The sequence below is a fragment of the Macaca fascicularis genome, chromosome 16 (genome assembly GCF_037993035.2).
Source record: "Macaca fascicularis isolate 582-1 chromosome 16, T2T-MFA8v1.1".
Classification (NCBI taxonomy): domain Eukaryota; kingdom Metazoa; phylum Chordata; class Mammalia; order Primates; family Cercopithecidae; genus Macaca; species Macaca fascicularis.
This window is the reverse complement of record NC_088390.1, coordinates 57428681-57452660: the sequence shown is the minus strand read 5'-3', so window position 1 is coordinate 57452660 and position 23980 is coordinate 57428681. Positions and strand designations below refer to the sequence as shown.

The 23980-nt window shown below is 49.5% G+C and overlaps 1 protein-coding gene across 1 annotated transcript in view; it reads right to left on the bottom strand.

Annotated features, from left to right (window-relative positions):
* Nucleotides 1-3176: 3176 nt before the first annotated feature.
* ZNF652 (zinc finger protein 652) overlaps nt 3177-23980 on the bottom strand; it is a 96010-nt gene continuing 75206 nt past the window's right edge. Inside the window, exon 6 of the mRNA XM_074019370.1 lies at nt 3177-3654. Within this exon, the coding sequence (XP_073875471.1) occupies nt 3548-3654 (107 nt within the window). The 3' untranslated portion in view covers nt 3177-3547. The remainder of the gene's footprint in view (nt 3655-23980) is intronic.

Sequence of the window (23980 nt, the reverse complement as noted above, 5' to 3'; positions counted from 1 at the left end):
CTATTGCTATTATCACCATCTTCATTGAACCAATGAAGAAAGCAGTCTTATGTCTACATCTTACCATCTTGTATTTTGTGGTGTGCCATTGGCCACTTCACTTTATTCCTTTGGTTTTGCAGCTGTAAAATGGGTGCCATTATTTCTGACATACCCATGAGCCAGAGGACATGTCAGAATCAAGGGGTTAAAGTGGCTATGAGGCCAGAAGCTGTAAAGGAGCAGAGATCAAATTCAAACGTAGCATCTTTCCTTCTTCTTCTTCTTCTTCTTTTTTTTTTTTTGAGGTGGAGTCTTGCTCTGTTGCCCAGGCTGGAGTGCAGTGGCACAATCTTGGCTCACTGCTCTGCTTCCTGGTTCAAGCGTTTTTGCTGTCTCAGCCTTTTGAATAGCTGGGATTACAGGCATGTGCCACCACACCCAGCCAATTTTTGTATTTTTAGTAGAGACAGGGCTTCACCATGTTCGCCAGGCTGGTCTCGAACTCCTGACCTCAGGTGATCCGCCTCGACCTCCCAAAATGCTGGGATTAGAAGCATGAGCCACCATGCCCGGCCTTTTTTTTCTTTTCTTTTTTTTGAGTCGGGGTCTCACTCTTGTCACCCAGGCTGAGTGCAATGGCATGATCACAACTCGCTGCAGCCTCGATCTCGCAGGCTCAAGCAATTCTCCCACCTTAGCCTCCCTAGTAGCTGGTACCACAGGCAGGCACCACCACGCCCAGCTAATTATTATTTTTTATTTCTTAGAGACAGGTTTCACTATGTTGCCTAGGCTGGTCTCAAACTCCTGGGTTCAAACAATGCTCCTGCCTTGGCTTCTCAAAGTACCAGGATTATAGGCACGAACCACTGTGCCAGGCCCAAACCGAGCTTCTGAGTGGAAAAATTTCTGCTGCCCTCCCCCCAGCTTCAGGAAGTGGGAGTCAACTCCAATCACTGCGGTGATGCAGAGAAAATACGGCTGATAAACCGCTTATTTTTCTCTCCTTGTTTTTGGTCACCATTAGGAATTTGTTGACAGAGGGGGGCAAGAAAAGATACCATTATACTTATTATTATTATTTTGAGACAGAGTCTCATTCTGTCGCCCAGGAGTGCAGTGGTGTGATCTCGTCTCACTGCAACCTCTGCCTTCCGGGTTCAAGCAATTCTCCCACCTCAGCCTCCTGAGTAGCTGGAACTGTAGAGGCACCTGACACCATGCCTGGCTAATTTTTTTTTTTTGTATTTTTAGTAGAGATGGGGTTTCACCATGTTGGCCAAGCTGGTCTCGAACTCCTGATCTCTGGCAGGCTGTTGCCTGCAGAGGATGTATTTGAATGAGAATCCCAGAATATTCGTGATATAAATGGGGAAACTGAGGCCCAGGATGGGGAATGGTCTTGCCCAAGGTACACAAATTGGAACACTCAGTGGCCTTTAGTTAGATTTATTATTTTTTTATTTTTTTGAGACAGAGTCTCGCTCTGTCACCCAGGCTGGAGTGCAGTGGCCTTCCTGGCTCACTGCAATCTCTGCCTCCCAGGTTCAAGCGATCCTCCTGCCTCAGCCTCCCAAGTAGTGGTAACTACAGACGTGCATCACCATATCCAGCTAATTTTTGTATTTTCAGTAAAGATGGGGTTCACCATGTTGGCCAGGCTGGTCTTGAACTCCTGACTCCAGGTGATCCACCCACCTCAGTTTCCCAAAGTGCTGGGATTATAGGCGTGAGCCACTGCGTGGGGCCTTAGTTAGCTTTATTAATGAGAAAACAGGAGTGCTGGTCCTTAGCCTCCAGCACCGACGGGATGCAGCGAGGAAATGGAGATCTCAGTGGAAGCTGTGGCCCTGCCAGGACTAGAGCCCTCGTTTTTTTTTTTTTTTTTTTTGTCACCCAGGCCTGTGCCCTGAGGGGTAGGGGAAAAAGGCAGGAAGGGGAGGGTGGAGTCACCTCGCAAAAGGAAGCCAGGGGAGCCCAGAACAGGATCCAGGGTCTCCCTCCCCCGTGCGCTGGAGATCCTTGACACCTGCCAACCCCTTAGCAGAGGCTGCAGCCAGAGAAAGAGGGCGACGGGCCTGTCACATTCTGAGCCCGCAACCGAGGGCGTTCCAGGCCCGGACTGAGGGCGGGTGGGAATTCTCCTCTCCTTTCTGCTGGACGTATCTCCCCTCAGTTTCGCTATCTGTAAGATGGGGCATTGTTCCTGCCAAATCCGTAGGCCAGTGCGGCCTGAGAGGATCAAACGAGGAGAGGCAACGAGGATTGGTGCCTGGCTTTTCCGGAAAACAGATTCCTCCCCCGCCCCCGGGACCTGTCCCACAGGGGTGTCTGGAAATTCCACAGAGCCAGCCAGTCTCGGAGTGAAACAATCGGATCCGCCGAGACACAGCAGCTATTCAGACGTCGGGGGTGGGGGCCGGGCCGCTGAGTGAGCAGAGCAATGCCGCCCTCGCGTCCCGTCCCGGCCCACGAGGCTGCCCCGGCCGCCCTCCCCGCGGAGCCCCGGCCTCGCACTGGCCTCGGCGCCCGCCGGGCGTCCCCCAAGCTTCCTTGTTTGTGGTCGAGCGACCGCGGAGCGTGGCACGTTCAGGAAGGACGAGTCGCCCCACGGCGGGGACCCGGCGCCCGGCGGCAGCCCCCACCCAACCCCGGCCACGCCTCGGCAGGCGCCACGTCCCGTCCCCGGGCGCCCCGAGCACTGTGCCCCGCAGGCCCCTGCCCGCTGCTCGCCGTAGGAGGGCGCCTTCTGCGTCGGCTCCTGACACTCGCTCACTGGAGCGCGGGCACTTGAGAGTCGGCAACCTGGGGGCCCCAGCGGGGGATGGGGCTCAGACGACTTCAGCTGGGCGTCCCCTCCGCTGCCTCAGCTGGGGTCTGAGAGCGACGCCTCCGTCCGGGGCTGACAGTTCCCTTGCTCCTTAAGAGCCAATCGGAGAATCACAGGATCTGACATCCTGTGGCTCAGCGGGGTCTAAGAGCTCATGGGTCCACCCTGTGCGCTTTGCTGATGAGGAAACCGAGGCCCAGAGACGGGGGCTGATTCATTGGAGCCCACGTTTGTGTCTCCCAGCCCCGTGCCCTTTCTCCAACACCCCACTATCCTACCTCAAATCAAATCCACTCTGGGGCTAAGAACATCTAGAAGTGCGCGCGCGTGCCAAGAGTGGCTTGGCTACATTAGGGAAATGCCAGAAAAATGGAAGGTTTCTAATAAAAGCTGCTCTCTACGGGCCCAGAGTGTGGGGCTCCCACCCATTGGCTCCACAAATCACCTGAACAACCTTGCCAGACACTGGCCGCCTGGCAGCTCCAGACTTCACTCCACCCACACTCCCCACACACATACACACAATGGCATTTTCTTCTATGGCATCTGGAAGGGGCAGAAATGCCCAGAGACCTGGTTTGATCCCACTTCTCTTGGGCCCTTCTCTATGTCTGTTTCTAAAATTGCTTCACTGCAGGCGCTTGGGTGGCTCTCCTGGTCTCTACACAGTTTTGTTTTATCCAGTGAGACTCAGTCCTGTGGGTCACCCATCAGGGCTACATTTCCAAGGGTCCTTCAGGTGGCTCCATGCTTCTGGGTCAGACTGTTACTGGAAAGGGGTCTTGATCCAAACCCCAAGAGAGTATTCTTGGATCTCGTGCAAGAAGGAAATTGGGGCGAGTCTGTAAAGTGAAAGCGAGTTTATTAGGAAAATTAAGGAATAAAAGAATGGCTACTCTACAGACAGCGCAGCCCCGAGCGCTGCTGGCTGCCCATTTTTATGGTTATTTCTTGATGATATGCTAAACAAGGAGTAGATTATTCGTGCCTCCCCTTTTTAGACCATATAGGGTAACTTCCTGACGTTGCCATGGTATTTGTAAACTGTCATGGCGCCGGTGGGAGTGTAGCACTGAGGACAACCAGAGTTCACTCTCATGGCCGTCTTGGTTTTGGTGGATTTTGGCGGGCTTCTTTACTGCAACCTGTTTTATCAGCAAGGTCTTTTTTTTTTTTTTTTCCTGCTGAGATGGAGTCCCGCTCTGTCACCCAGGCTGGAGTGCAGTGGCCCCATCTCGGCTCACTGCAACCTCTGCCTACAACCTCTGCCTACTAGGTTCAAGCAATTCTCCTGCCTCGGCCTCCCAAGTAGCTGGGGTTACAGGCATCTGCCACCACGCCTGGCTAATTTTTGTATTTTCAGTAGAGATGGGTTTCGCCATGTTGACCAGGCTGGTTTCAAACTCCTGACCTCAGGCGATCCGCCCACCTTGGCCTCCCAAAGTGCTGGGATCACAGGCATGAGCCAACGCACCCAGCCAGCAAGGTCTTTATGACCCACATCTTGTGCCAACCTCCTATCTCATCCTGTGACTTAGAATCTTAGAATGCCTTAGCCATCTGGGAATGCAGCCCAGTAGCTCTTGCCTCATTCTACCCAGCCCCTATTCAAGATGGAGTCGCTGTGGTTCAAATGCCTCTGACAAAACCACACGTGCTTTCATAACTGCCAGGGCTGTCTCACAACAGACGGTCATTCTTTATATTCGTGGAGCACTTTGTGTTTTAAGATGTGCTTTCCAGTTCATTGTCTTCTCATTCTCACAATTCTGTAATGCAGGAAGAGACTGCTATTTTTGTACTGGGAGACACAATGAGGCCTCTGCCCTGCCACTTATCAGCTGTGTGACTTTGGGCTAGCACAGTGATCTTTTTGGGCCCGCATCTGTAAATGGTATTCTCTCCTTGTAGGGTGATAGAGGACACTGAGATGAGCTATGTCTAACCCTTGGTCCCAGTAGCAGGCATTCAAAAAACATTAACTTATTTTTTACAGATGAGTTGGGTGAGGCCTAAAAATACCTCATCTACCACAGCCAATGAGAATAATAACCCCCAACCTACTGCTGTGTTTTTTCTCTATCTTTAAAAAATACCCTAAGCTGGGGCCAGGCACCGTGGCTCACGCCTGTAATCCCAGCACTTTGGGAGTCCAAGGCGGGTGGATCACTTGAGGTTAGGAATTCAAGACAAGCCTGGCCAATATAGTGAAACACAAAAATTTCTCTATTGAAAACACAAAAATCAGGCCGGGCGCGTTGGCTCAAGCCTGTAATCCCAGCACTTTGGGAGGCCGAGATGGGCGGATCACAAGGTCAGGAGATCGAGACCATCCTGGCTAACACGGCGAAACCCCGTCTCTACTAAAAACACAAAAAAAATTAACCGGGCGAGGTGGCGGCACCTGTGGTCCCAGCTACTCGGGAGGCTGAGGCAGGAGAATGGCGGGAACCCGGGAGGCGGAGCTTGCAGTGAGCTGAGATCCGGCCACTGCACTCCAGCCTGGGCAACAGAGCGAGACCCCGTCTCAAAAAAAAAAAAAAAAAAAAAAAAGAAAACACAAAAATCAGCCAGGTGTGATGGCGGGCACCTGTAATCCCAGCTACTCGGGAGGCTGAGGCAGGAGAATTGCTTGAACCTGGGCAGTGGAGGTTGCAGTGAGCTGAGGTCGCAACATTGCACTCCAGCTTGGGTGGCAGAGCAAGACTGTCCCAAGAAAAAAAAAAAAAAAAACCCTAAGCTGGAAAGTGGCGAAGAGAGTTGGATTTGATTTTCCTGCTGTCTTATACCTTGGGCTGGGTTCTTCCACTGTACCCACAGGCTTTTCTCAGTCTGTGTCCCACAAGTTATATTTAGACATCTCTTCGTTCCCAGTCTTTATGGAGGGCTAATTTAGCCTTATCCAAACACACAGCGGCAATGTTTCAAACCACATCAAGGAGGATCCTTTACTTGAAAGTCCCTCAAAACTAGCTCTTCCTAGATTCCTGCTCTGCCCTCAAACAAAAGAGAGAAGAAATGACCAGTTGCCCCCATTGTGGCAGACTGTAAACCTTAGCCTAGTCAAGACCTTCTTGGGGGAATTGAGAATACTAACTGAGAATCTCCATCACTCCTCAACATGTGCGTGGTTTAGCAAATCACTCACCCCCTCTAGATACGCTTTGCCTCCATGCCCATTCCCTTGGAGAATCCCTCCATCATTTCTCCTATCAGAGAAACACCAACTTATTGGGACACTGTCATGACAGACCCCAAAATGCTTTTAGATGACTGATACATGCTCACAGGAGGAAGACAGGCATCGCTAACCCCAACATCCTTTCTACTGGGCACTCATACACCCGTGTCCAAAATGTATAGACATAATTTCTTTATGTCCCAGAGCCCAACTAGGTTGGGACGTGTGGATCAAACATGGATTTGAGGGTTTGGGAATCTTGGGTCTTTGATTTCTCTGTGCCTGAAAGTGAGATTTGGATCATCAATACTGGAAATGAGATTGGGGTCATCACAAACTCTTAGGTAAGGAAGGCGACCTTTAAGATCACCCAGCCCCACCAGGTGCGGTGGCTCACGCCTGTAATCGCAGCACTTTGGGAGGCCTAGGTGGGCGGATGGCCTGAGGTCAGGAGGTCGAGACCAACCTGACCAACATGGAGAAACCCTGTCTCTACTAAAAATACAAAATTAGCCGGGCATGGTTGCACATGCCTGTAATCCCAGATACTTGGGAGGCTGAGGCAGGAGAATCGCTTGAACCCGGGAGGCGGAGGTTGCAGTGAGCCGAGATCATGCCATTGCACTCCAGCCTGGGCAACAAGAGAGAAACTGTCTCAAAAAACAAAAAAGGCCAGGCGACGTGCCTCATGCCTGTAATCCCAGCACTCTGAGAAGCCAAGATGGGTGGATTACTTCAGGTCAGGAGTTTGCAACCAGCCTGGCCAACATGGTGGAACCCTGTCTCTACTAAAATACAAAGAATAGCTGGGCATGGTCACAGGTGCCTGTAATCCCAGCTAATTGGGAGGCTGAGGCAAGAGAATCGCTTGAACCCAGGAGGCGGAGGTTGCAGTGAGCTGAGACCGTGCCATTGCAGTCCAGCCTGGGCAACCAGAGCGATACTCTGTCGAAAAAAGAGAAAGAGAGAGAGAGAGGCAGGGAGGGAGGGAGGGAGGGAGGGAGAGAGAAAAAGAAAAAGAAAGAAAGAAAGGAAGGAAGGAAGAAAGGAAGGAAGGGAGAAAAGAAAGAATCACTCCGCCCCACCCTCTTGTTTTGGAAAGATTCCATAATTATTTGTTTATATATTGAATACCTGCCATGTGCTATAACTAGAAAATGAGATGACCAAGACAATTTTCTTCCCTTGAGGAGCTCACAGGACTAGGAGACAAACAAGTCTGCCACTAGTTATAAACAATGGGATAAGTAAGTACTGTAACGACAGTTATGTGCAGAGTTCAGGAGTGACAGGGAGAAGAGGAGGGGCCATCTCTGCCTGGGGAAGAATTGAATACAGAAAGGTGATATGTGAGCTGGGTTTTGAAGGGATGCTGCACGGTTGGCCTAGAAAGGTGGGTTGGGATAAAGGTTGAGTTATGACAAGAACCCCATTTTCTAAGCAGTGCTCTCCCCATACATGGCCACCCTTCCTTCCTTCCTTCCCTCTTTCCTTCCTTCCTTCCTTCCTTCCTTCCTTCCTTCCTTCCTTCCTTCCTTCCTTCCTTCCTTCCTTCCTTCCTTCCCTCCCTCCCTCCCTCCCTCCCTCCCTTCCTTCCTCCCTCCCTTCCTTTTTTTGACAGAGTCTCGCTCTGTTGCCCAGGCTGGAGTGCAGTGGTGCAATCTCAGCTCACTGCAAGCTTTGCCTCCCAGGTTCACGCCCATTCTCCTGCCTCAGCCTCCCGAGTAGCTGGGACTACAGGCACCCGCCAGCCACCACGCCTGGCTAATTTTTTGTGTTTTTAGTAGAGACAGTAGTAGAGATGGGGTTTCACTGTGTTAGCCAGGATGGTCTCGATCTCCTGACCTCGTGATCCGCCCACCTCGGCCTCCCAAAGTGCTGGGATTACAGGTGCGTGATCTTGGCTCCCTGCAACCTCCGCCTCCTGGGTTCAGGCAATTCTCCTGTCTCAGCCTCCCGAGTAGCTGGGATTACAGGCCTCTGCCACCACACCCGGCTAATTTTTGTACTTTTAATAGAGATGGGGTTTCACCATGTTGGCCAGGCTGGTTTTGAACTCCTGACCTCAAGTGATCTGCCCGCCTCAGCCTCCCAAAGTGCTGGGATTACAGGCATGAGCCACTGTGCCCAGCCCCCTATTTCCTTTTTGTTTTTGGAGATGGAGTCTTGCTCTGTTGCCCAGGCTGGAGTGCAGTGGCACGATCTTGGCTCAATCCAATCGCCTCCCAGGTTCAAGCGATCCTCCTGCCTCAGCCTCCTAAGTAGCTTGGGACTATGGGCACATGTCACCATGCTTGGCTAATTTTTGTATTTTTAGTAGAGACAGGGTTTCATCATGTTGGCCAGGCTGGTCTCAAATTCCTGACCTCAGACGTCAGATGATCCACCCACCTCACCCTCCCAAAGTGCTGGGATTACAGGCATAAGCCACCATGCCCAGCCAATACATGGCCCCTATTTCTATCACCTTGAGATGACTTGCTGGGGAAGCTGAAGACCTGATTTTCCAGCTGCATGAAGGTAGTGGGCTGGGAGTTGGGTCCTACGCAGCAGCCTAGGAAGGGCCATTATTATGTTCAGACTTGACGAAGCATCCATCAGCAGGACCAGACCCGCCTGGGCAGTAGAGGGAGGAAATGAGAGACAGTCTCTCAGGCAGATACACCGTGCTAGACAGCAGCAGTGAAGATGTGAATCCTTCAAATCTTGGCATAGCCTGGAGGGAAACCAGGGTCTAGTTGGTCTAGTTGTTCCATTTATCTGGGCAAGGAGAGGAGTGGTACTTTGCATTTCTCACTCTATTTGTAGGCCCCAGAAGTATTTAGCCTGATGAGCCTGAACATTTGCTTCTTGATTATCTGTGTGTGGCCTATCCACTAGTGAAGAAACTGCTTCCCAGACTTCCTGGTCCCTGCCATCTGGCATGGGGTGCTCAGAGGAAGCCAGTGTCTCAGCACAAGACAAACCCAACTTAGGATGGAAACTTGCTACATTCAACATACAATTAAAGAACAAATATCCCATAAAAATGAATTTGGGGCTGGGTGCAGTGGCTCACACCTGTAATCCCAGCACTTCGGGAGGCCGAGGCAGGCAGATCACCTGAGGTCAGGAGTTGGAGAGCAGCCTGGCCAACATGGCAAAACCCCGTCTCTACTAAAAAAAAAAAAAAAAAAAAAATTAGCTGTGCACATGCCTGTAATCCCAGCTACTCGGGAGGCTGAGGCAGGAGAATCGCTTGAACCCGGGAGGCAGAGGTTGAAGTGAGCTGAGATTGCGCCACTGCACTCCAACCGGGGCTACAGAGGAAGGCTCCAGCTCAAAAAAGAAAAAGAAAAAAAATTTGTTTGGAATCTGTTGCTGTCTTCTGGATCAGTCTCTATATTGATGGCATCTCTCCTTTAACATGTGAACAAATAAGAATTTCTGGGCTGGGCGCGGTGGCTCACACCTGTAATCCCAGCACTTTGGGAGGCCGAGACGGGTGGATAACCTGAGGTCGGGAGTTTGAGACTAGCCTGGCCAACATGGAGAAACCCCATCTCTACTAAAAATACAAAATTAGCTGGGAGTGGTGGCGCATGCCTGTAATCCCAGTTACTCGGGAGGCTGAGGCAGGAGAATCGTTTGAACCCAGGAGGTGGAGGTTGCAGTGAGCCGAGATCATACCACTGCACTCCAGCCTGGGCAACACAGTGAGACTCCGTCTCAAAAACAACAAAACAAAACAAAACAAGAATTTCTTTTGAAAGAGAGGAGTAAGAGAAATACCGGTATGCAAGAGGAAGAATGAGGAAGCGGGGAAGGGGTGCTCTGGTGAGGGCCTGAGCTGACTTGCTCAGATATGTCGCCTCGGCTCTACCAAGAATTTTCAGTGTGGCCTTGGGTGGCCATTGCTGTCCTGGAGTCGGTTTCTTCAGCTATAAATGAGGAGGGGGAAGACTCCAGTGTATGTGTAGCACGAAATTTTGACTCAGGGTTCCTTCCTAAAGCCTGCTGCCTAATTTTAAAAACAATGGGAAACATTTTCCCCAGGTAATTGTCCTACACATCAGTCTAGAGCACAGAAGTGAGGAGCAAGGCCAGGCCAGGGGAGTAGAAGCCTGCGCCCAAGGCCCAGGTCCCGCTGAGCACATGGAGAGGGAGGTCAGGGAGCCATGGGCTTAGGGCAGGCAGAGGGACCATCTGGTGATGAAAGGGGTGGTCTGGGGGAATGCGGAGAAGGCAGAAGGCTCTGCAGACAGTTCTGCCAGGTCCTGGGTTTCAGGAAGCCTGCTCTCCCCTGCTCTCCCCTGCTCTCCCCTGCTCTCCCCTGCTCTCCCCTGCTCACCTGCTGCCCCTGCTCCCCTGCTGTCCCCTGCTCCCCTGCTCTCCCCTGCTCCCCTGCTCCCCTGCTCTCCCTTGCTCCCCTGCTGTCCCCTGCTCCTCTGCTCTCCCCTGCTCCCCTGCTCTCCCCTGCTCCCCTGCTGTCTGCTGCTCTCCCCTGCTGTCTGCTGCTCTCCCCTGCTGTCTGCTGCTCTCCTGCCATCCCACCACCGGTGCTTCAACTGGTAGGGTAGCTCCTGTCACTAGAGTGCATACCTGAGTTTTGTGGAGCTTTCAGACTCTCTGCAATGGTCTCCTGAGCTGAAGTCCCCAGTTCTCCCCTTCACCCTTCCCTAGGGTCTGGAAACTTGGATCACAAAAAGGTGGAAAAAACCAATTCCTTTGAAAAGGCCCTTGTTCTTTCACTCAAGACACTGGGTGTGGTTCTTAATAGACCCAACCCAAACATGTCACATCATCTCCCAATACATAATTCTATTCATTCTCCTCGCAGGAGCCACCTAGGCAGAAAGATGTGGCCTCTTGAGGGTGAAGAAGGTAAATAAGGGAGTCTTAATTTGTCACCAGTTGAAGTTGGAAGCTCTAATTGTGTAGCTTTCCAGGGTGAACACTATTTTGTGGTCTAGGATTGTCTGGGACGTTATTTGCTAAGCCAAGCCACCAGCGCTCACCACGGCCTGCCGACATTCCTGCTCTTTAAAAGTTCCACTTGGCAGGGCACGGTGGCTCACGCCTGTAATCCTAGCACTTTGGGAGGCCGAGGCAAGCAGATCACCTGAGGTCGGGAGATCGAGACCAGCCTGACCAACATGGAGAAACCCCATCTCTACTAAAAATACAAAATTAGCCGAGCATCATGGCGCATGCCTGTAACCCCAGCTACTTGGGAGGCTGAGGCAGGAGAATTGCTTGAACCCGGAAAGCAGAGTTTGCGGTGAGACAAGATCGCACCATTGCACTCCAATCTGGGCAACAAGAGCAAAACTCCATCTGAAAAAAGAAAGTTCCACCTGCCCAGGTCTGCATTGCCTGGCATTCTCCCAAGGACTTGATCCACCATGGTGCTGGCCTACACTAACGAATATCCTCTCACCTGGGCCCAGCGTGAGGCAAAGAAAAACCCCAGCTGTGAAATCAGTGCATCAGTCAAAGCAACTCAGTGGCTTCCTCAACTGATTTCCACAAAGTCACAACTAGAAAGCAAGAAAAGTAATTTCCACATACGCTGAATACCAACTGTCCTCATTTTTCAGTTCCATGTTCCTGACTCCAGGGGAAGCATCCCTCATTACTCTGGTCCATCTATCATTCCTCAGCTTCTGACCCCGTTCAGAACGTGACCTGGTCACTTCCCACATGTGGGAGGCTGGGTGTCTCTATTCATCTTACAGTGACCCCCTGGCCCCCACTCCAAACATCAACATCTGTCCATTTACTCAAGGTGTCACTTTTCAGCAAAAGTCTTCTTTGGATTAGTCTGTGCCCACCCACCCAGGCCGGCCGCACTCTGTGGTTACCATCTTGCCATCAATGGACAGCATTACAACATGTGATTTACCACCATTTGTGCTTGTTAACACTTACTGGGTGTCAGTGGGCAGAATGGATTACCAGGCCAGGGAGTTCTGGCCCCAAATGCAGTTTTCTTCTTCTCCAGTCAAGTCTAGACCAACAAATACCCGATGATAGGCACTCAGTGCTGAAGTCAGTTCCTGGAAACAGGTGATTCGGGCATGGGAGGTTCACTGCCCGTGGCCTGTCCTTCTTTGCTTAGCCCTCAGATAGTGTCTCAGTCGATTCAAGATGTTATAACAAAATGCCTAAGAATGAGTAATTTATAAAAAACAGAAATTTAAGGCCGAGTGCAGTGGCTCATGCCTGTAATCCCAGCACTTTGGGGAGGCCGAGGAGGACAGCTCATGAGGTCAGGAGATTGAGACCATCCTGGCCAACATGGTGAAATCCCGTCTTTACTAAAATACAAAAAAAAAAAAAAATTAGCCAGACATGTTGGTGCGCACCTATAGTCCCAGCTACCTGGGGGGCTGAGGGAGGGGAATCTCTTGAACCCAGGAGGCAGAGGTTGCAGTGAGCCAAGATCGCACCACAGCACTCCAGCCTCGTGAAAGAATGAGACTCCATCTCAAAAAAACAAACAAAAAAAACCCCAAAAAACAAAAAAAACCCTCAGAGATTTCTTTCTTTTTTTTCTTTTCTTCTTTTCTTTTATTTCTTTTTTTTTTTTTTTTTTTTTTGAGACAGAGTCTCGCTCTTTGAGACAGGCTGGAGTGCTGTGACACGATCTCGGCTCATTGCAACCTCCACCTCCTGGGTTCCAGCGATTCCCCTGCCTCCGCCTCCTGAGTAGCTGGGACTACAGGTGAGTCGGGCTAATTTTTGTATTTTTAGTAGCAATGGGGTTTCACCATGTTGGTAGGCTGGTCTTAAACTCCTGACCTTGTGATCCACCTGCCTTGACTTTCCAAAGTGCTGGGATTACTGGTGTGAGCCACCGCGCCCAGCAGAAATTGATTTCTCACAGTTCTGGAGGCTGGGAAGTCCAAGATCAAGGTATCGGCAGATGTGGTGGCTGGCAAGGGCTGTGTCTGCTTCTAAGATGTCTCGGGTTGCTGCATCCTTTGGAGTGGATGAATGTTGTGTCCTCACAGTGGGTAAGACGTGGGAGGGAAGAGGTATGAGGGAGCTTCCTTCAGCCTCTTTTAAAAGAGCACTAATTGACTGGGTGTGGTGGCTCACGCCTGTAATCCCAGCACTTTGGGAGGCTGAGGTGGGCAGATCACAAGGTCAGGAGATTGAGATCATCCTGGCTAACATGGTGAAACCCCGTGTCTACTAAAAAAATATAAAAAATTAGCCAGGCCTGGTGGTGGGAGCCTGTAGTCCCAGCTACTTGGGAGGCTGAGGCAGGAGAATGGCATGAACCCGGGAGGCGGAGCTTGCAGTGAGCCAAGATAACACCACTGCACTCCAGCCTGGGTGACAGAGCGAGACTCTGTCTCAAAAAAAAAAAAAAAAAAGAGCACTAATCCTGGCTGGGTGTGGTGACTCATGTCTATAATCCCAGCAATTTAGGAGTCCGAGGTGGGCAGATCACCTGAGGTCAGGTATTTGAGACCAGCCTGGCCAACATGACGAAACCCTGTCTCTACTAAAAATACAAAAATTAGCCTGGTATGGTGGTGGGCACATGTAGTCTCAGCTACTTGAGAGGCTGAGGCAGGAGAATCACTTGAACCTGGGAGGCAGAGGTTGCAGTGAGCTGAGATCACACCTCTGGACTCCAGTCTGGGCAATAGAGTGAGAGTCCATCTCAAAATAAATAAATAAAGTAATAGCTGGGCACAGTGACTCATGCCTGTAATCCCAGTACTTTGGGAGGCCGAGACGGGCGGATCACCTGAGGTTGGGAGTTCAAGACCAGCCTGACCAACATGGAGAAACCCTGTCTCTACAAAAAATACAAAATTAGCTGGGGTGGTGGCGCATGCCTGTAATCCCAGCTACTTGGGAGGCTGAGACAGGAGAATCGCTTGAACTTGAACTTGGGAAGCGGAGGTTGCGGTGAACCCAGATCGCGCCATTGCACTCCAGCCTGGGCAACAAGAGACAAACTACATCTCAGTAAATAAATAAATAAAAATAAATAAATAAAGAGCACTAATCCATTCGTGGGGGTGGTGGGACCGTCTTGACTTAATCACATCCCCAAAGTCCCCACCTCTTAATACCATCACCTTGGGGTTTAAGTTACGACATGAATTTTGGAGGGACACATACATTCAAACCATAGTGCTGCTGGTACAGGCCCTGTGTCAGTCAGGGCTTTCCCAGAGAAACAGAACCAGTAGGGGTGTGTGTGTGTGTGTGTGTGTGTGTGTGTAAAGAGAAAGATTTGGCCGGGCTCCGTGGCTCAAGCCTGTAATCTCAGCACTTTGGGAGACAGAGGCAGGCAGATCATGAGGTCAGGAGATCGACACCGTCCTGTCTAACATGGTGAAACCCCGTCTCCACTAAAAATACAAAATTAGTGGCATGGCGTTGCATGCCTGTAATCCCAGCTACTCAGGAGGCTGATTCTACTTAGGAGGAGGAGAATCGCTTGAACCCAGGAGGCAGAGGTTGCAGTGAGCTGAGATCACGCCACTGTACTCCAGCCTGGGTGACAGAGAAAGACTCTGCCTGGAATAACCCTTCATGGCCCTTGACTCTGTACTCTTGGGTCCAACTCCTGAGTCATCTTTACTTTCTCATGAAACATAGCACATGTTTGCTGCTAAGTTTTTTTTTTTTTTTTTGAGACAGAGTTTCACTCTTGTTCCCCAAGCTAGAGTGCAGTGACGCGATCTCAGCTCACTGCAACCTCTGCCTCCCGGTTCAGGCGATTCTCCTGCCTCAGCCTACCAAGTAGCTGGGATTATAGGCATCTGCCACTATGCCTGGCTAATTTTTTGTATTTTTAGTAGAGACAAGGTTTCACGATGTTGGCCAGGCTGCTGGTCTCGAACTCCTGACCTTGTAATCCACCTGCCTCGGCCTCCCAAAGTGCTGGGATTACAGGCATGAGCCACAGTGCCTGGGCTGCAGCTAAGTTTTATCAATCTGCTTTTTGCCACTAAAATTTTGGGGACTCAAAGACTTTCTTTTTTTTTTTGAGACGGAGTTTCACTCTTGTTGCCCAGGCTGGAGTGCAATGGCTTACCACAACCTCTGCCTCCTGGGTTCAAGCGATTCTCCTGCCTCAGCCTCCCAAGTAGCTGGGATTACAGGCATATGCCACCATGCCCGGCTAATCTTTTTTGTTTTTGTTTTTGAGATGGTGTCTTGTTCTGTTGCCCAGGCTGGAGTGCAGTGGCGCGATCTCGGCTCACTGCAACCTCCACCTCCCGGTTCAAGTGATTCTCCTGCCTCCGCTTCCCGAGTAGCTGGGACTACAGGCGCCTACCACCGAGAATGGCTAATATTTGTATTTTTAGTAGAGACTGGGTTTCACTGTGTTAGCCAGGATGGTCTCGATCTCCTGACCTCGTGATCTGCCTGCCTCGGTCTCCCAGAGTGCTGGGATTACAGGCATGAGCCACCGTGCCTGGCCAAAATAGTCCCTTCTTGATATTCAGCGCCTGCTGAGAAGGCTAAGGGATAATACCTCATAAGCTTCCTAGAGACACCCTGGTTTAAGTGAGATCTATGAAGATAGCATTAGTACAGGTTGAATTGTGTCCTTTCCACCCCCTCCTCCAATTCATATGTTTAAGTCCTAACCACCCACCTCTTACCTTGGAATGTAACCTTATTTGGAAATGGGGTAGTTGCAGAGGTAATTAGTTAAGATGGGGTCAACCTGGAGTCAGGTGGGCCCCTAATGCAATGTGACTGGTGTTCTTCTAAAAAGGGGAGATTTGAACACAGACATACACACAGGGAGAATGCCATGTGGAAGTGAAGATCAAGGGTGATGCTTCTACAAGCCTAGGAACACCAAAGATCACCAGCAAACTAAATCCCAGAATCTAGGGAACAGGCATGGAACAGATCATCCAACTCCAATAAGAACAAACCCTGCAGACACCTTGATCTTATATTTGTAGCCTCTAGAATTGTGAGACAGTACTTTTTTTTTTTTTTTTTTTTTTTTTGGTACAGAGTCTTATCATTCTGTCACCCAGGCTGGAGTACAGTGGCACAATCTTGGCTCACTACAACATCTGCCTTCCGGGTTCAACTGATTCTCGGGCCTCAGCCTCCCAAGTAGCTGGGATTACAGGTATCCGCCACCACACCCAGCTAATTTTTTGTGTATTTTTAGTAGAGACAGGGTTTCACCATGTTGGCCAGGCTGGTCTCGAACACCTGATCTCAAGTGATCCGCCCACCTCGGCCTCCCAAAGTGCTGGGATTACAGGCATGGGCTACCGTGCCCAGCCAGAGACAATACATTTTTGTTGTTTAAGCCACCCAGTTTGAGGTACTGAATTATAGCAGGCTTAGGAAACTAATACAATCTTTAATCACTCATGATTGACATTTTGATCTTTCTGAGATGTCAGCAAAAGTTTGTGTAGTCCCATACTTGGACTTTTTTCTATGTTAGTTTTGGGCAGGCACTTCTGAATTTTAGCCTCTTTTGCAACCTGGATGGACTGAAAATTTTCCAAATCGTCAAGTCCTGATTCCTTTATCTTTCTTTCTTTCTTTCTTTCTTTTTTTTTTTTTTTTTTTTTTTTTGAGACGGAGTCTCGCTCTGCCGCCCAGGCTGGAGTGCAGTGGCCGGATCTCAGCTCACTGCAAGCTCCGCCTCCCGGGTTTACGCCATTCTCCTGCCTCAGCCTCCCCAGTAGCTGGGACTACAGGCGCCCGCCACCTCGCCCGGCTAGTTTTTTGTATTTTTTAGTAGAGACGGGGTTTCACCATGTTAGCCAGGATGGTCTCGATCTCCCGACCTCGTGATCCGCCCGTCTCGGCCTCCCAAAGTGCTGGGATTACAGGCTTGAGCCACCGCGCCCGGCCTCTTTCTTTTTTTTGAGACAGAGTCTCACTTTGTTGCCCAAGGTAGAGTGCAGTGGTGCGATCACAGCTCATGATAGCGTTGACCTCCTGGGCTCAAGTGATCCTCCCACCTTAGCCTCCCAAGTAGCTGGGACTACAGGTGCATGGCTACCATATCTGGCTAATTTTATTTTTCATTTTTTGTAGGAACAGGGTTTCACTATGTTGTCCAGGCTGGTCTCAAACTCCTCAGCTCAAGCAATCCTTCCTCCTGAGCCTCCCAAAGTGCTAGGATTACAGGTGTGAGCCACGGCATCCATCCTTGGTTCCTTTAACAGTTCTTTAATTTATTCCTTGATTGATTGATTGAGAGATGGAGTTCACTCTGTTGCCCAGGCTGGAGTAGAATGGCGTGATCTTGGCTCATTGCAACCTCTGCCTCCTGGGTTCAAGCAATTCTCCTGCTTCAGCTTCCCAAGTAGCTGGGACTACAGGTGTGCGTCACCACACTCAGCTAATTTTGGCATTTTTTAGTGGAGATGGAGTTTCACTATATGTTGGCCAGGCTGGTCTCGATCTCCTGACCTCAGGTGATCTGCCCGCCCAGGCCTCCCAAAGTGCTGGGATTACAGGCGTGAGCCACTGTGCTCAGCCTCTTCAATTTATTTCTATCCTCTTGTATTTTACTATGAGTAGCAAAAAGAAAATAGGCTTTGCCTAGAAAAATGTCGTTGGCTAAATATGTACATTCATTGCTTACAAGTTCTGTTTTTCCATAGAACAGGTAGACACAATTCCACTAAGCTTTCTGTCCTACATGGTAAGAATCTCCTGTCCCCAGCCTCCAATAACATGTTCCTCACTTCCTCCTGAGCTCCCACTGTCAGTGTCAAGTCAGATTTCTACTAAGGGTCTGTTCCTGGAGAGTGAACCTTTATCTAAGACAATTTAGAATTTCTACACATTCTTTAGAATTTAGGATTCTCCTGACTTTCTTCTGACCAGCAACGTCTTTAGCATCCATATTTCTTTTTTTTTTTTTGAGACGCTCTGTCACTGGCTGGATGCAGTAGCGTGATCACGGCTCACTGCAACCTCTGCCTCCTGGGTTGACTCGATTCTCCTGCCTCAGCCTCCCAAGTAGCTGGGATTACTGGTGTGCGCCACACCCAACTAGTTTTTGTATTTTTAGTAGAGATGGGGTTTCACCATTTTGCCCAAGCTAGTCTTGAATTCCTGATCTCAGATGATCCGCCTGCCTCGGCCTCCCAAAGTGCTGGGATTACAGGCATGAGCTGCAGTGCCCAGCCGGTATCCATATGTCTAAGAAAGGTCTGTTTAAGGAAATCTAGGCTTTTTCTATCAAGCTCCTCAAAATTCTTCCAGCCTTCACTCATTGCCCAATTCCAAAGTCATTCTCACATTTTTTTTTTTTTTTTTTTTTTTTTTTTTTTTTTTTTTGAGACGGAGTCTCACTCTGTCGCCCAGGCTGGAGTGCAGTGGCCGGATCTCAGCTCACTGCAAGCTCCGCCTCCCGGGTTCACGCCATTCTCCTGCCTCAGCCTCCCGAGTAGCTGGGACTACAGGCGCCCGCCACCTCGCCCGGCTAGTTTTTTGTATTTTTTAGTAGAGACGGGGTTTCACCGTGTTAGCCAGGATGGTCTCGATCTCCTGACCTCGTGATCCGCCCGTCTCGGCCTCCCAAAGTGCTGGGATTACAGGCTTGAGCCACCGCGCCCGGCCGTTTCTCACATTTTTAGATATTTGTTATAGCACTCCACTTCTGGGTAGCACATCTCTCTTAGTTTCTCTAGTGCTGCATAACAGATACCGCAAATGTAGTAGCTTTAAACAGCACAAGGCCTTCTGATTTTCACACATGACCTCAATTGGTGGCTAAACGCCTGCAACCTTTCATTAGCTTTCTTGAATGCATCAGTGGTGTTCACCAAAAGCCTTCAGATTCTTTGGAGTCTGAAACCTTGACCGTCTTTAGAATCAGTACTCTCTCCAACCTCTCAGAAGCCTATAATAGCCGGGCATGGTGGCTCCTGCCTGCAATCCTAGCACTTTGGGAGACTGAAGTGGGAGGATCATTTGAGGCCAGGAGTTCAAGACTAGCATAGGCAACAAAGTGAGACTCGGTCTCTAAAAAAAAGTCTATGATACTGCACACACCACCATGCATTCCCTTCCACAGGTTCCCCACTAGTGAAAGTCTGAACAATTCCACCACTTCAGTACACTCAGGATATCAGTTCCTCTTGCCACTAGTGATGGCTGGCAAGTGATCCAGATCCAAAACCCTATTTTATTATTTTGTTTTATTTATTTTATTTTATTTTTGAGATGGAGTCTAGCTCTGTCACCCAGGTTGGAGTGCTGTGGCGTGATTTCAGCTCACTGCAACATCCACCTCCTGGGTTCAAGCGATTCTCCTGCCTCAGCCTCCCAAGCAGCTGGGATTACTGGTGTGTGCCACCACCTCTAATTTTTGTGTTTTTAGTAGAGACAGGGTTTCACCATGTTGTAGTCTTGAACTCCTGACCTCAGGTGATCCACCTGCCTCGACCTCCTAAAGTGCTGGGATTACAGGCGTGAGCCACCGCACCCGGCCCCCAAACTCCTTTTTAGAGTTGGCTTCCCCACACCACTCCTGGTGCCAACTGTATTAGATCAGGTTCCCCAGGAACCGACACGACGACTGAGAACCAAAACCTGAGGACTAAAGGAAGCAGGATTTTGGACAGAGGCCATGTAGGGTGCAGAAGTGAACTGTCATGCAGTCACAAGGGCCTCAGGTGATCTCACTGGAGTTTGGGAGAGGGTGGCTCTTCGGAATTGTCCCACCCAAGGCACAGATAAGGGTCTTTATGCCTCTTCATCAACCAGCCATTGTATGTGAACTGCCTCGGGGAGGGAAGATGGCTCTCCTTAGCTGAGCGCTAGTCCAGGAGAGGACACAGCTGAGAGCTATTGGTACAAACAGCCAGGAGGATGAGTGCCTCAGTCCCTGAAGGGAGGGGACCTGGGTGGCAGCCCCCAGCATCCACTGCCATGATTATTTTCTGCATCTCCCAATAGTTAATATTTGTACTTTGTATTAATTGTCTATTGCATAGCAAATTACCCCCTGAACTTAGTGGCTTAAAACAACAAATATTTGTAACCTCATAGTTTCCGCTGGTCATGAATCTGAGTCTGGGTGTCTGGCTCAGGGGCTCCCAGGAGACAGTCATCAAGCTACTGGCTTAGAAGCACCTCAAGACTCTGCTGTGGCTGGAGGGAACCACTTCCAAGTTCACTCACGTGACTGTCGGCAGGCCTCAGAAGACCCACTGCAAGCCCACTTACTGGGTGCTGGCAGGCTTGTGATCCACCACACGACTTCCGTAGGCTGCCTAAGTATCCTCATGACATGGCAGCTGGTGAATGGAGAGCAAGAGACCACACCAAGTCTCTTTGTATAATAACTTAATCTTGGAAGTGCCATCACATCATTTCTGCCATATTGTATTTGTTAGAAGTCCCTGAGTTGGCCAGGCGGGGTGGCTCACATCTGTAATCCCAGCACTTTGGGAGGCCAAAGTGGGTGGATCACCTGAGGTCAGGAGTTCAAGACCAGCCTGGCCAACGTGGCGAAACTCCATCTCCACTTAAAAAAAAAAAAAAAATTAGCCAGGCATGGTGGTGCACACCTGTAATCCCAGCTACCCGGGAGGCTGAGGCAGGAGAAGTGCTTGAACCCGGGAGGCAGAAGTTGCAGTGAGTCAAGATCGTGCCACTGCACTCTAGCCTGGGCAACAGAGTGGGATTTGGTTTCAAAAAAAAAAAAAAAAGTTAGCCGGGTTCGGTGGCTCACGCCTGTAATCCCAGCACTTTGGGAAGCCGAGGTGAATCACGAGGTCAGGAGTTCGAGACCAGCCTGGCCAAGATGGTGAAACCCCACCACTAAAAATACAAAAATTAGCTGGGCATGGTGGCAGGCAACTGTAGTCCCAGCTACTTGGGAGGCTGAGGCAGGAAAATCCCTTGAACCCTGGGAGGTAGAGGTTGCAGTGAGCAGAGATTGTGCCACTGCACTCCAGTCTGGGCGACAGAACGAGACTCCAACTCAAAAAAAAAGAAAAGAAAAAAAGAAAAAAGAAAAAAAAGTCACTGAGTCCGGTGCAAATCCAGTGGGCGGGGGGGTGGCAGCGGGGCGGGGGGAGATTACACAAAGGCGTGAATACTATACTACCCGCGGAACACTGAGCTGAGCATTTTACCTGCTCTACTTTATTTAATACTTACAATAACCTTAAGGTAGTTATTTTTAATTTTATTATTATTATTTTTTGAGACAGAGTCTCGCTCTGTCCCCCAGGCTGGAGTGCAGTGGCGCGATCTCGGCTCACTGCAAGCTCCGCCTCCCGAATTCATGCCATTCTCCTGCCTCAGCCTCCCAAGTAGCTGGGACTACAGGCGCCTGCCATCATGCCCGGCCTTTTTTTTTTTTTTTTTTTTAAGTAGAGACAGGGTTTCACCGTGTTAGCCAGGATGGTCTTGATCTCCTGACCTCGTGATCTGCCCGCCTCGGCCTCCCATAGTGCTGAGATTACAGGCGTGAGCGACCGCACCCAGCCATCTTAAGGTAGTTATTAATACCTCCCTCTGCAGATGTGGAAAGAAGCTCAATGTGGTTAAACTACTTGCTCATAAGCCACACAAATTACTACGTAGGAGAGAAAAGATTTAGCCCAGGTTTGAGGACAAGGCTGTGTGTTTTTTAACTCTTTTGCTATAGTGTCTCCCTCAATAACAGCTGAGAGGGATCAAAGTGTTGCAGAATACTGAAGCTAAATAGGGTGCTACTTTGCAGTAGGTGCAGGACCTGAGGGGGAGATGTACCAGTCAAAGGGCTCTAAATTTAGCCAGGCATTTCCTAGCCCCAAAGTTCAGGAATAAGGTTGGGAACATGGAAAAGCAGGCCAGGAGACAAAGTGAAGAGGAATTCCAAAACAGTTGTGTTGCTGGTGATCTGCTGTGGACATGTGAACACCTTCCTTTCTAGTTCCACAGTTGCTAAATGTGAATTGGAAATAGAGGTAGCAGGGACCTAGAAACAAATGACCTAAAACTCTTACAGGTTGCGTATCCCTTGTCCGAAATGCTTATAACCAGAAGCATTTTGAAATTTTTTGCATTTTGGAGTATTTGCCTGATATACTTACTGGGTGAGTATTCCTAATCCAAAATCTGAAGTGCTCCAATGAATATTCTCTTTGAGCATGACCTTGGAGTGTCATGTCAGTGCTCAAAAAGTTTTGGATTTTCGGTCAGGCACAGTGGCTCACACCTGTAATCCCAGCACTTTCAGAGGGCGAGGTGGGTGGGTCACCTGAGGTCGGGAGTTCGAGACCAGCCTGATCAACATGGAGAAACCCCATCTCTACTAAAAATACAAAATTAGCCGGGCGTGATGGCACATGACTGTAATCCCAGCTACTCAGGCAGCTGAGGCAGGAGAATCGCTTGAACCTGGGAGGCGGAGGTTGCAGTGAGCCGAGATCGCACCATTGCACTCCAGCCTGGGCAGTAAGAGCGAAACTCCGTTTCAAAGAAAAAAAAAAAGTTTTGGATTTTGGAGCATTTTAAATTTTGGATTAGGGATGCTCAACCTGTACTCAGTTATGGCCAAAAAAGTCAAGCTTCTTGCACAAGGAACTTGTACAAAGATACAAGCTTTCAGTAACTCTTAGACCTAAATCTGGGGGCTGTTTCAAGTTATCTATTGCTGTATAACAAACCACCCCAAATCTTAGTGATTTATAATAATACTATAATAATAGTTTGTATCTCATGATCCTATGGGTTGGCTGGGAGGTTATTCTGCTGGTCTCACCTGAACTCTTTTTTTTTTTTTGAAATGGAGTTTCGTTCTGTTGCCCAGGCTGGAGTGCAGTGGTGCAACCTTGGCTCCTGGGTTCAAGTGATTCTCCTACCCCAGTCTCCTGAGTAGCTGGGATTACAGGCGCCCACCACCAGGCCTGGCTAATTTTTGTATTTTTAGTAGAGATGGGGTTTCGCCATGTTGCCCAGGCTGGTCTTGAACTCCTGACCTCAAGTGATCCACCCACTTCAACCTACCAAAGTGTTGGAATTACAGGTGTGAGCCACCGCACCTGGCCTCGCCTGGACTCTTAAGCATGCATTTACCTGTGGGTCAGCTGAGCTAGTGGGTCCAAGATGTCCTCACCCACGTCTGGAGCTGGGCAGGGACAGCTGGAACTCTGTCTCGATACAGCTCTCATTGCTCTGGTCTAGCCTGAGATTTTTACTTGGCAGGCATGTTTCAAGAAAGGAAAATAAAGGCAGAGGCCGGGCGCAGTGGCTCACGCTTGTAATCCCAGCACTTTGGGAGGCCAAGGCAGGCGGATCATGAGGTCGAGATGGAGACCATCCTGGCAAACATGGTGAAACCCCGTCTCTACTAAAAATACAAAAATTAGCTGGGTGTGATGGTGTGCGCCTGTCGTCCCAGCTACTTGGGAGGCTGAGGCAGGAGAATCGCTTGAACCAGGGAGGCGGAGGTTGCAGTGAGCTGAGATCACACCACTACCCTCCAGCTTGGGCAACAGAGAGACTCCATCTCAAAAAAAAAAAAAAAAAAAGGAATAGAAAAGAAAAAAAATCAAAGTGCAGCACATATATTTTTCTTGAACCTTTTATTCACTTATATAAATAAGCTCATCTATATATGTGTATTGAGTAGCAAAGTAGTGGTAAAAATATTTCTTGCTATGGGGTCATGGTGAAAGTTTGAAAGTACTTATTTTATATACTCAGGTGGGAGTGATTACCTACCCTATATCTATGAAGAAACTGTGTTAACATCTACATCTAGTTAGAGATACAAGATGCTAAAGAATTGTAATTCTATGATTTGGGCAGTTTTATTCCATTCTAAGAGGTTTCAAAGGAAAACTTGAACAATAAGATTTCCTTCCTATACACTCAACTCCCTCAATGGAATCCTTAGAAGGAACAAAATTGGGTGGCTCATGGACCAAGAAGGCTTATGATGACAGAAGCTAGTTGATCTTCCAGCTGACTACAGTCACAGCTCTGAGGGCAAGCTTCACAGTACAAGGGCCCACACCACCTGACATTATATA